The sequence below is a fragment of the Prunus dulcis genome, chromosome 7 (genome assembly GCF_902201215.1).
Source record: "Prunus dulcis chromosome 7, ALMONDv2, whole genome shotgun sequence".
NCBI lineage: Eukaryota > Viridiplantae > Streptophyta > Magnoliopsida > Rosales > Rosaceae > Prunus > Prunus dulcis.
Genome location: NC_047656.1, coordinates 13278576 through 13290864, shown reverse-complemented (window position 1 = coordinate 13290864; position 12289 = coordinate 13278576). Strand labels below are relative to the sequence as shown.

Sequence of the window (12289 nt, the reverse complement as noted above, 5' to 3'; positions counted from 1 at the left end):
GTTCTCAGGTCCCACACTGCCATTCATCCCTTTGCATGCATGTCGACGTGTTGAAGTCTCGTCCCACGATACCACGTAGCAATTTACACCGCGCTCCGGCTCCACGTGTCACCTTCTCAAAACTCCACCAATTATATATACTACTAGGCCACCTCTCACCTTCTCATGTACCAAAAGGAAAAAATAAAATAAAATCGAAGACTCGAAAGCAAACATACAGAGTGTTTGATAAAATTCTGTGTGAAATTTGTGAGTGCAATTTGGAGTGTTTCAATGGCGTCGAGGCAAGCCAAGGAGAAGAGAGCCGAGGCCGCAGCAAGGCTCGCAGCGGATGAGTTGAGAGACGTGAACAAAGGCCGAGTCTATGAAGAAAAAACAAAGATTGAGACTACTTATACGCCTACCGATGAGCTGGGGAGGCCAGCAGAGCAAGTGCATGAAGAGACGCCTGGGGTGATCGGGTCGGTGCTGAAGACGGTGACTGGGAAGCTAGAGCAAGCGAAGGATGCTGTGGTGGGGAAAAGCCACGATGAAAGTCATGTTGAAGAGAAGGCCAAAGAGACCACGGGCGCCGCGGGGGAGAAGATAAATGAGTACACGGGTACCGCGGCTGAGAAGGCGAAACAGTCAAAGGATACAGCAGCTCAAAAAGCCAAGGACGCAAAGGACACGGCAGCTCGAAAAGCCAAGGAGGCGGAGGACACAACAATGGGGAAAACAAGTGAGTATACTGGTTATGCAGCACAGAAGACCAAGGAGACTAAGGACGCAGCAGCTCAAGAGGCCGAGGAGGCAAAGGACACGACAATGGGGAAAACAAAAGATTATACAGGTTATGCTGCTGACAAGACAAAAGAGACCAAGGATTATGCTGCTGAAAAGGCTAAGGAGGCCGCCGAGAAGGCGAAGGAGACGAAAGACTCGGCAATGGGGAAAGCTGGTGAGTATACAAACTATGCCGCTGAGAAAGCAAAGGAGGCAAAAGACGCAACAATGCAGAAAACAAAGGATGCTAAAGACACGACTGTTGGGAAAGCAAGCGAGTATACAAATTATGCTGCGGAGAAGGCCAAGGAGGCCAGAGACACAACAGCCGAGAAGGCCAATGAGACCAAGGACTACACAGATGAGAAAGCAAAAGAAGGGAAGGACACGACTGTGAGTAAGTTGGGCGAGCTGAAGGACACTGCTGCCGGCGCTGCTCGAAAAGCCATGGACTACTTGTCTGGTAAGAAAGAGGAGACCAAGAAGAAGGCTGCCGAGACTGCAGAGCAAACAAAAGATAAGGCTGCCGACACTACTGAGAAAACAAAAGAAAAAACTTACGAGACTGCAGAGAAAACCAAGGTAATAAAGAATAATCCTTCATTCTCGTATTCATATATATTTGAAAAATGTGTTGCACAAATGTGTTATATTTTCTTTCATTTCCATATTAACAAATTCTGATTGGTCGAGTTTTGTTAAATATATGCAGGAGAAGTTGAGCGAGACTGAGGAGGAAGCAAGGAGAAAGATGGAGGAATTGAAGGTGGAAGGGAAAGAGTACAAGGACGAAGCTGGTGGTAGATCCCGTGAGGCACGTGACATTGAGGCTGAGAAAGGGAAGGCAGCCAAGGGAAATATATTGAGCTCATTTGGCGGCGTGACCGGTGCCATTAAAAGCAAGTTAACTTGGCCAACCGATGTTGTGGAGAGGGAGGAGGTTGATGTGGCGGAGACCAGGCCAGGTGAGGTGGCGGGTAAGCTCTATTCGTCTGACCAGATGCATGGTCAAAATTTCAACGACGTGGGTCGTTTGGATGGAGGAGGAAAAGCGCGCGTGGAGGTGCGCATTGATGACGACGGAAAAGTGAGGGTGGAGAGCCCGGGTAAAATGTGATCGCGTCCACCATGTGTAGTGTGAAGCTGACCTTGTAATGGTGGTGTCGTGCTTTTGTTTTTTGTGTCGTATTTTGGGTATGTTTTTTGTTTTTCTTTTTGTTTTTAAGCTACATAAGCTCTGCCTTCTGATGTATAACATCTTACATGACCCATGACTCATCACTCGTGTGTTGTGAAAGGAAATAGTATTTTGCGTTCTTTAGTTCATTTGGGCCACAAGTGAGTTTAAGCCCAACTTAACCCAAGTATCTGTGGGTCGATCGGACTAGCCGCTGATGATATACCAATCTTGACCCGACAACTCTAACTTTTTTTAGGGATTTTTTTTATTGAAATGGGCGATATTATATTTAAATTCACACACATAATATGGATACGGATGTTAGGATTCAAATTCAGGATCTTGTCGGGAGCAAGAAGAATTCGGGACCTTGTCGGGAGTATTTAGTTCAAATTATTAGTTTAGGACCAGATACGAATGCTAATACTTAAACTCAGGACTTTGTTGGAGTAAGAATTCGGGACTTTATCGGGGAGTATTTGGTTTAAATCACTATTTTAGGATCTTGTTGGAGTAGCAATTAGTCCAAATTTCTATATTACTAGGATCTTGTTGGGGGAGTAATTAGTTCAAATTAACAATTAGTCCAAATTTCTATATTACTAGGATCTTGTTGGGGGAGTAATTAGTTCAAATTACTATGTTAGTGGATTCTTTGCAATGGTTCATATTTGAAAAAGAAGACAAATTCTAAAATGTATTATTTAAATTTGATACAGAAGTTATTTAAATTTAAATTTTTTGATTTAATAATATATTTAATTTTTTACAAGACAAATCCTAAAATGTATTATTTAAATTTGATACAGAAGTTATTTAAATTTAAATTTTTTTAATTTAATAATAAATTTAATACAGGAATCATCAATTTAAATTGAGGGAATAAATTTCATATATTTTCTTAACTATTTATTTCCTTCCATAATTTTCCTCAACATCATTAATCAGGAAAGGAATAACACTCTTCTCTAATAAAAATCTTTTGATTTAATAATATATTTAATATAGGAGTTATCAATTTAAGTTGGGGGAATAAATTTCATAAATTTTCATTACTATTTATTTCTTTTCATAATTTCCCTCAACTCCATTAATCAGGAAAGGAATAGCTCTCTTCCCTCCATAAATAGAAAAAAAAAAAAGAAGTTACAAGGAAACAACGTTTGAAAGAAAAGATTCATCCATATGGATATCCCCAAAATCAAATATATAATATAATGCAAGAAAAGGATGGCTTGGACGCTAGAAATTAATTAGCGTATATTGAAATTGAAAGAAAGGGATGGCTTTAGAAATTCATCAGTGACTTCAGTATAACATTGGTGGTTGGTGGCGTGATTTAACATTGTAGGAGTTTAGATGTTTTGATCTGTATTTTAATCAAAAGATGTGAGTTGAAATTGAAACACGTTTAGTTATTTAATTATAAATATAAATACGGTATATTTGTCGTATTGCATGCCTAGAAAAATAGAAAAGTACTGTGTCGTTTTGTACTTTGTAAATCCGTGTAAGGGAATAGAAAAATAGACAAATCATACAGATAGTGATAAGATGGAAGTTCACTATCTGTCACGTAGCGCCACTATATCGCATCAAATCACATCAAGTTAGGAAATTTTCCTTAATTAAGAATCGTAATCACTGCTCTTGTATTACTTTGTGTTGGAAAATACCAAAAGGGCAAAAGCGATTTAAGAGATGAGTTGAAGTGGTCTCAGTCCTGTTTGGCAAAAGCGATTTAATAAATTTAAGCTCAAGAAATGATAATGAAAAATTCATTTTGTAAATGTATAAAACATATTGCATGCGTTCAACAGGAAGATATAGATAACTATTGCGATGGTGATCAGATCAAGTTCAATATGTCATGTTGGGAAAATTTTCCTTTATTTATTTACATCGACAAAGCACATGTGCTGAAAAAAAGGCCAAGGGATTAGGTGATAAAAAATACAAGAGAGAGTCCCCACCTAGCACAAAGGATGAAAATATTCATCACTTCTTGACTTGAGTGAGGACATTACACAAACAAGCCGTAGAGTTGGAAGTGGTCACATGTGACCCAAATGAAGTCCAAAGCTGCCATAGTGAGGACATGTTAGAGTAATCAAACGAATGATGCGAATAATATGCTCACTTGGTATAACATTTTTTAAGGTCGAGGATAAATCCTCGCCTCGTATCATGTATTCTCAATTAATTTCAAAATTAATTTGTACAATGGTTAAATCAAGACGGATAAAATGAATCGATCGATTAATTTTACAGTTCAAAACTTGTTAGTGTCACATTATTTTATAAATATCTTGGAATATTTTTAGATGGATATCCAAAACCATATCACCGGGGATCCATCAGTTTCAAGGTGTTCATAATTATGAAAAGAGTGGAAAGTTCTATAATGGTATGCTACATTTGCACCAATCTTTGAGTTTGTCGACCCTCTCTCTCTTTCTCTCTCACAGTCTCACGCAGCAAGAGAACATAAGACGGAGAAAAGACAAAGCTTCACTCCCCGTCAATCAATTTCTCAACAATAAATTTCTATGGACAAATGTCCTGACATGCTCGTTCGAATATATCCTATGCATATATTGCAATATCTTTTCGAATATTCTTGTCTGTTTGAAGCTTCCTTTTTATTCTATTTCTTAAATATTTCATGTTTTTAAATACTAAAAATGAAATGCAAGTGCAAGTACTGTTCTCTCATGCTTGATAAATTTCCTGAGCACCAAAAATTTCTTGTGATTCAAATGGGGCAGGGAAGGCCAAGGAGATTAAACACAACGTTTGAGGCAGTGAGATCATGTTCAATCCATCAAGTAGAGAAATCTGTCACATTAATACATCATTTTGATACATAAAACATCGACAGTCAGAATCAACACGTACGTGTGTATACGATTAATTTTAATATTTTTATAAAACTAATCCAAATGCCTTGAACTCGTTGCTAGAATAATGTCCAAAATGTATGTTCGTAAGAGCAAGCCCAGCGCTTCAGGCTGGCCCAAGCAAAAGGCAGGAGCAAGCCCGAGTCCGCCTCCAGCGCTTCCAAACCAGCCCGGGCAACAGGCGGGCCCCACGAAACCGGGCAGGCCCAAGGGCAAAACTCGCCTGGGCTTGAGCCCGAGTTCGCTGACGTCAGCGCACTAAAATCAATTTTTTTTACTGTTGACTGCCACGTGTCGTCACCGGGTGGCTCCGATTGGATTTTTTTTCAGCAATCCTACGGTTCTCTTTTTTTTGGCCAAAAAAATTTTAAAAAAATCCAAAAAAATCCGAAAAAATTCTGAATTTTTTTTTTAAAAAATACCAAAAATTTATGTATTTTTTCCCTATAAATACCTAACCATTTTATCTACTTTCAACACCAAATCTTCATACAATTTCTTCTCCATACAATATTTTCTACTCTCCACTCACATAATTCATTTTCCACACCAAAATATTTTTAATTGCCATTTTAATCAATTTAATGTAACTTTTTTTGCATATTCTATTTCTTTTTGTTGCACAATGTTTATTTTATTTTTGCATTTCCTAATTGGCTTTATTTATTTACATAATCAATTTTATTCTTGCATTTCAAAATAGTTTATAATTTCATGCATAATCTTTATTTTTGTTTTTGCATTTTCAATTTGTCTATATTTATTTACACAATCAATTTTATTCTTGCATTTGAAAATAGTTTATAATTTCTTGCATTGTATATTTTTTGAATGCACTTCCAATTATTTATTTTGAATAGATCATACAAGCACAAATTTTATCTGGAGTAAGACACGTGGCAACCGAGATTCACATCCGAAAATCTTATCCGAAAATTTAATTACAAAAGATTATCAAAATTAATGATTTAAAGTATAAAAAAATAGGAAATAAAGTACAATGAATAGTAATTGCCCTAGACTTGCCCTAGACTTTGCCCTTGTGGGTGGAACTACAAATGGCAAGGCTGACACTATTCACATGAATAGTATCAGCCCTTGCTTGCCCTAGCTTGCCCTTGCCTTAGACTTTGCCCTTAGGGGTGGAGTTGCTCTAATTGACAAATATGCATAGTATTTGTGTTGGAAAAGGCCAAAATGGCACACTATACCACAAATTTGAGGGCTATAGATAATGGAGTGTTCTCCACCTAAAAGGAATCTAGGTCTTGATTAGTACTGAGAATTAAAATTGAACCAACAAGACCTGAAATTGGCGCATGTGACCGAAAGTGAAGTTCAAAGCTAACATAATGACGATTTAAGAGTAAACAAAGTAATAATAATACACAAGTTTATGTCCCTTCTTCGTGTCACTTTGTGCTACCTACAAGACAAGAATGTATATTAATGGATCCAAACTTTATCATCGCAATTTAGAACACTTATATAGATATTTATCTACAACCCTATCATCGCACATATTATATACATTTCAAGGTGAAGATATATATATATATATATATCTCACCTTATTATTTTTGGATATGTATCTCTTTTATGCAGATAACATTTTGACACATGTGTAAAAATAATTTATCAAAAAAAGAAGATAATTATTAATCCCTAAAATAACTTTTTATTTATTTATTTTTTTAATACAATCGATATTCTACTGTAAACTAATCTCCACTCTAACGAACTTCGCTAAACCCATGTCTATAATGAGGGGATTATGGATGAGGGGGTTGTGGGAGGGATTCGATCTCACTATCCAACAAGAGAGAAAATATGGGACTGAAACTGTTTTAATGATTGAATGGTTGGATTGAAACCCTCATTGAAGAGAAACACTTTCATGCAACTGAGATATCACTTTTTGTTATTCCCGGCCAATAATGTAATGACACTTGGAATAACTTTTTCACGTGTCAAACTATTATTAGCTGGGGATAGCAAAACAGTGCTATTTGCAAATAAGTTTTTCTACTCTTGACCCCCCTCACCAAAAGGATTTGAATCATCTGCTCTGATTTTATCTGCCATGATCTGCTTTACTTTTATTCTCCGTATGCCACCTCATTCAAATCTAATCTAAGGGATATAAATTGGACACATCTGACTGTAAAATAAAAACCCAATTTACTCTTAATTAAAAATAATTATAAAAAAACCCTAACTTGACTAACACCTAAACTTAACGTTTCTGGAAGTTTTTTTTTCCTTCTTCCTCCTCTGCACGTCTGCCCCCACCCCCAAAATCTTATCGCTCATCTCTGTTCTTCTACAGAAAGTGAAATCGGTGGAAGTTAAACACATATACATATTATTGAAAGGAAAAAAAAAAAAGCTTGGGCTGTCTTGCAACTTAGAAATAACAGGAGCAAACTAATACCTTTTTAACTTTAACTTGCATCACTCGCATCAATTCATTCCAAATTACACAACTGGCAAATGCTGAATAATTTAGCAAATTAGGTGATGTGAGATATGACGACTGTACCCAATGCAATTAACTTCTCTCAATGCTCCATTTCGTTCCTGAGAAATCACAACCCCCAAACCAGATGAGATTCAAAATCTAAATTTTAGTTTCTTTTTCGGAATTTCTCAATAGCCAAACATGGCATTTGAATGAGGAACAAAATGCGATAACAAAACCTCGGAAACAAAAAGTGGAATTGTCTCTCTTCATCATTTGTGGGCACTCCCTGATCTTATTCTAAATCTATCCATTCAAAGTGTTTTTTATTTATTTATAAATTTAAAAGTAGAGTTTACTTCTGTATTTTCTGATTCATCTTCATTCTCACTCCAGGTTTTCTATTATTTGGGTAAATTTAATGATTTAATTTCCTATGCCCTTGGAGCTAGTTTCTTATTCGATGTGTCATAGGATTCTTGTTATGTTCATACTCTTCTTGGTAAGAATGTTTTTTGTGTTCTAAGATTGGAGAAAGAAAAGATTGATGAGCAGATGCAGACGTGCAAAGGAGGAAGAAGGAAAAAAAAAAAAAAACTTCCAAAGACGTTAAGTTTAGGTGTTAGTCAAGTTATGATTTTTTAATCATTTTTAATTATGAATAAATTAGATTTTTATTTTATAGTCAATTTGTCCAATTTATATCCTTTAGATTAAATTTTAATGATGTGGCGTATGGAGAACAAACAAAAGTAAACCAGATCATGACAAAGAAAATCATAACAGAGGATCCGAGTCCTCACCAAAACCCCCCTCATTATAAAAGCTCCCAATACAATTTGACGAAACTCATCAATCAACATATTTTTCTCTCAAAACCTTTCCACTACCACCTTATCATCATCCATGTGGTCTACTTTAATTTTCACCTTATCTCTGACTATAAGGTAGACTTTGAGTTTGTTTCATTCAATTTGTTTTCTTCTTCGTGATTATACTCATGTTAATAAGAATATGATCGCTTAGCCGCCTTAGATTTTGATGAAATTAAAGGAGGTTCTAAGTTTATAAGAAAAATGGTTCACGTTTTGTTCTGCGAACACCGAATACACATTACATAATAAGCTGGGTTGTCTTCTATATTGATCTTTGTATAAACTTTAATAAAAATACTACAAAACTTCGCTTTCTTTCATTTTTTATTCTACACAGCATTTGATATGCATATTATATTATTAAATTACAATTATATTCATATCGTCGAATTTAATATGATAAGGTGATGACATGAATGCATAGTCTGAAATATCGATAATATCGAGGAAATATCGAGGATATTTCGGTTTTTTCGAATCACGAATATTTCGGAACATATCCATGTACATATCGTATAAATATCGACAATATCGACGATAATATCGGAAAATATCGATGTCGATAATTTCGCTCACATTTCAGAAATATTTTGTCAAAATATCGGTGTAATATCGCTAAAATATCGAAAATATCGATGTGAAGGAAAAAAAAAGTTTTTTTAAAAAAAAAAAAGGAAAAAGGGGAGAAAAAAGCACAAAGGGGATATGAACCCCTCCCATTTTACTCCTCCAACACCTTAAACACCATATCACTTATGTTTTTGTGATAATATGCTAAAATATTTATATTTATATGGGTGGTATGTTAACAATTACATGCAAAACTATTTTGGGGATTTATCATTTGATGACTACTCTTCACAATACACTTATTCTACACATAGAGATGATGAAGATAGTGAAAATTTTAAACCTCGTAGGAACTCTATGTGGTACTAAGTCACTCATGTATCTTACCATGCAATGTATAAAGTGTAAAATATTATAGTAAATCATTATATATAAATGATTACGGTGTATTTAATCTTTTTTCATTAATTATTACATATTTTTTACACTCATAGTGTTTGCCCGCTTGCTGTATAATCAACTTAAAATTAGTTAAATCCATCATGCAATGCATTTCCTTCTAATTTTTTGTGATAAACTCATAGATAATTGATTAAATAAACATTCTCCAAAGTTTCAATGAAAATTTCCAAGTTTTTCTTACAATTTCTGTGGTTTTTATTTAATTTTTATCGATATCGATAATATCTCGATATTTCCATCGAAATTTCCATATTTTTAGACTACCGATATTTCCGATATCATCGATATTTTAGACCTTGCATGAATGTACGTTGGGAAAAAAGTTCAGAAGTTAGCTAGGTCAATTTAGGGCGATCGATCGAATGTCTCCAGAATCCTGGGGCTTCTAACTCCTGTCTATTTTTGGTATGTGCTTTCTTCTTCCTTTTGGGGATGAGATACAGATCTCTTACACGTGTATGGATGATCAATAATTCTTACCAGCAAGAGTCATGATGTATATGTAGTTCAATAGAGATCACATCAAAGAGTTCCTAGAATAACACACTTCCATCATTATCGTGTGGACATCTTTATTCAAATCATTGAGTGACAACTTGTGGAATTAAATTATCGCTTCAGTGAGGTAAATACTGAGTTACTTCTTTGTTTGACATGTTTGAGTCTGGATGATTCATTCATAGTTTTTGACAAACAAAAGCTCCTTCGTTTTGTTGAATTTTATCCTCAAGATTTTAATCCCCAAGGTCTCGTGGCACTTGAAGATCAACTTTGAGATTTATATTAATCATATGCGTACGATGACCCATTTTTCTCAATTGAAAGGGATTGGTAGCCTTGCAAAAAAAAATGGTGGAGAAATGGTTGCATAAAACATATAATTATGTTTATTTGCTTCTCACATTAGCCTTAACTTTACCAGTTGCAACTGCTTCCGTGAAGAGAGCATTTTCTGCTATGAATATTGTGAAAGGTCCACTTCGCAACAGAATGGGAGATCAATGGTTAAGTGATAGCTTACTTGATGCTACGTTTTCAGAATATAAAAACTCGTCGTGGACAATTGTAATGTGTTTTTTTTTTCCTATTAATTATGAATTATAATATTATCGTTTCATTTTTATGGGTATATTTTGTATAATTTTTTTAAAACCTTTAGAGGTTGACCCTGAAATGAAATTTCCTGAATCCCCCAGTGGGTGGAGTCACCCAAAAACTTCATGGTTTCCCTTGCAAGTAATCATAGAGTTTTTAACTGTGCTCACCAATCATGGAGTTTAGTTGGTCCCCCGCTGATTATAGAGCATAATGTCAAGGGTTGAAAATATCGGACAACTTCCTGCCGGAACATGAAGCCCACTCTCGATGACCGTACAAAGTATGGGCTGGCCTAGGTTTTATGGATGGAACTCAGCCTAAGCTGATGAAGTCTCGAAATAGTATATATATATATATATATATATATATATATATATATATATTTCATTTGTTAGTTAGCCAATAGTTATCACTATTTCTAGCATCAAGGCAAAGACAACACAATGTAAGTACGACATGGTCCTGCAGGAGTTTTGACATCACCCTAAGTTTTTAAGCTCTTTCTGGAATCAATAGTTTAAGAGCACATGCACCAACCAGGGCTTTTTATAATTCACTGAAACTGCTGGGACCCTTTTTTGAAGGCTTCATGCACAAATTAACCAGACGTACTTGATTTCTGAATATATGGCCATAGACTAATATTACTTCACAATCTTGAGGCCTCCATCCATCACAATCTGGTATATATATATATATATATATATATATATATATATATATATATATATATATGTTCCTTTGACCTAAATGATGGCTCCACTTTTGTTAAATACTCTAATCATCAGTAATCAACAGTAATTGTCAGTGATTAAGTAGGTTTTGGGGTGATAGTATTGGCAGTGATTGAAACATATTCTATCTGTGGTATGCACAATGAGTCATCTTAGATTGATTCATAAGAAACTTAGTAGTAACTTATGTGATCATCAGCTTATTAAAGTTAACATTTTAATAGAAGAGGTCTCATATTCAACTTACATAGATGCAAAGACGATTTATATTTTTGATTAGTCTCATTGTCGTGACATATATAAATCTTGTTGTGAGTGTGTTGACTCGTTTATAAAAGTACCATTCTGTATACATACATATCCCCTTGTTTTGTCGAAAAAACCATTCAATTTAATTTGCATCCCAAAAGAAAAATGGAAGTACAAATTGGACCTACAAGGAAACGTGCACACACCTACACCCTTCTTTTTTGGTTTTAGTGTACATGCAGTAGTACTGCCCCACACTTGCTAAAGAAAATCACAATAATTTTTCGAAACTGCAGATCTAAAATGCATATAAATCAAAGTTAACTCTAAAGCTTATATCAACGAGAACCAAGCTATCACTGATCGGAAAATAAAAACAAGAACCAAGCAATCACATTTTATCAAACTTATATATTTTGACTGAGGTTGGGGAAGAAAGGTACCACACGGTGGCTTTGTCTTCTGAGAATATGTCAAGGAGATCTTTATTAAGTGGTGTACAAAACAGCAGGACCACGTTTGAGCCTGAACCATTGGGGAAAGGACAATTTGGATTTCTACCATTTGATGATAGAGGCCTTTTTTGTTTTGCTTTTTTGTTTTTTTTTGTTTTCCAAAAGGTGATAGAGGCCTTTCTAGATACCTTTAAATTGATCATGTTGTGCTCTCCTTTTCTCAAATTTCAAATTGGTATCTCCCTCTTTCCAATGATTAAAAATATAAATATAAATATAAATATAAATCCAGTAATTAATTACACAACTATTTATTGATTTGATTTCTTAAAAAAAAGTTTCGTCTTAATTTTAAGAACCAAGCCATGCTCTTTTTCTAATGGAAAACAACACAACCTCTCTAATTCAAATTGTGACATATCTTTTCTTGTCCTTTTTGCTAACTAGCATCTTTGCACATGCAAACGTTTACGTTTATTAGAAATAAATAATAATTAATTGAAAACTTTTTAGTTAATTGGTGCTTCAGATAGATTCTGA

At 34.9% G+C, this 12289-nt stretch overlaps 1 protein-coding gene across 1 annotated transcript; it reads left to right on the top strand.

Moving 5' to 3' along the window:
- The first annotated feature begins 194 nt into the window (after positions 1 to 194).
- LOC117634922 (late embryogenesis abundant protein ECP63-like) lies at positions 195 to 2089 on the top strand. The gene is made up of 2 exons (XM_034369203.1): positions 195 to 1347; positions 1478 to 2089. The coding sequence occupies exons 1-2, from the start codon at positions 274 to 276 to the stop codon at positions 1880 to 1882; spliced, it is 1479 nt and encodes a 492-aa protein (XP_034225094.1). The 5' UTR covers positions 195 to 273; the 3' UTR covers positions 1883 to 2089.
- Positions 2090 to 12289: the final 10200 nt, after the last annotated feature.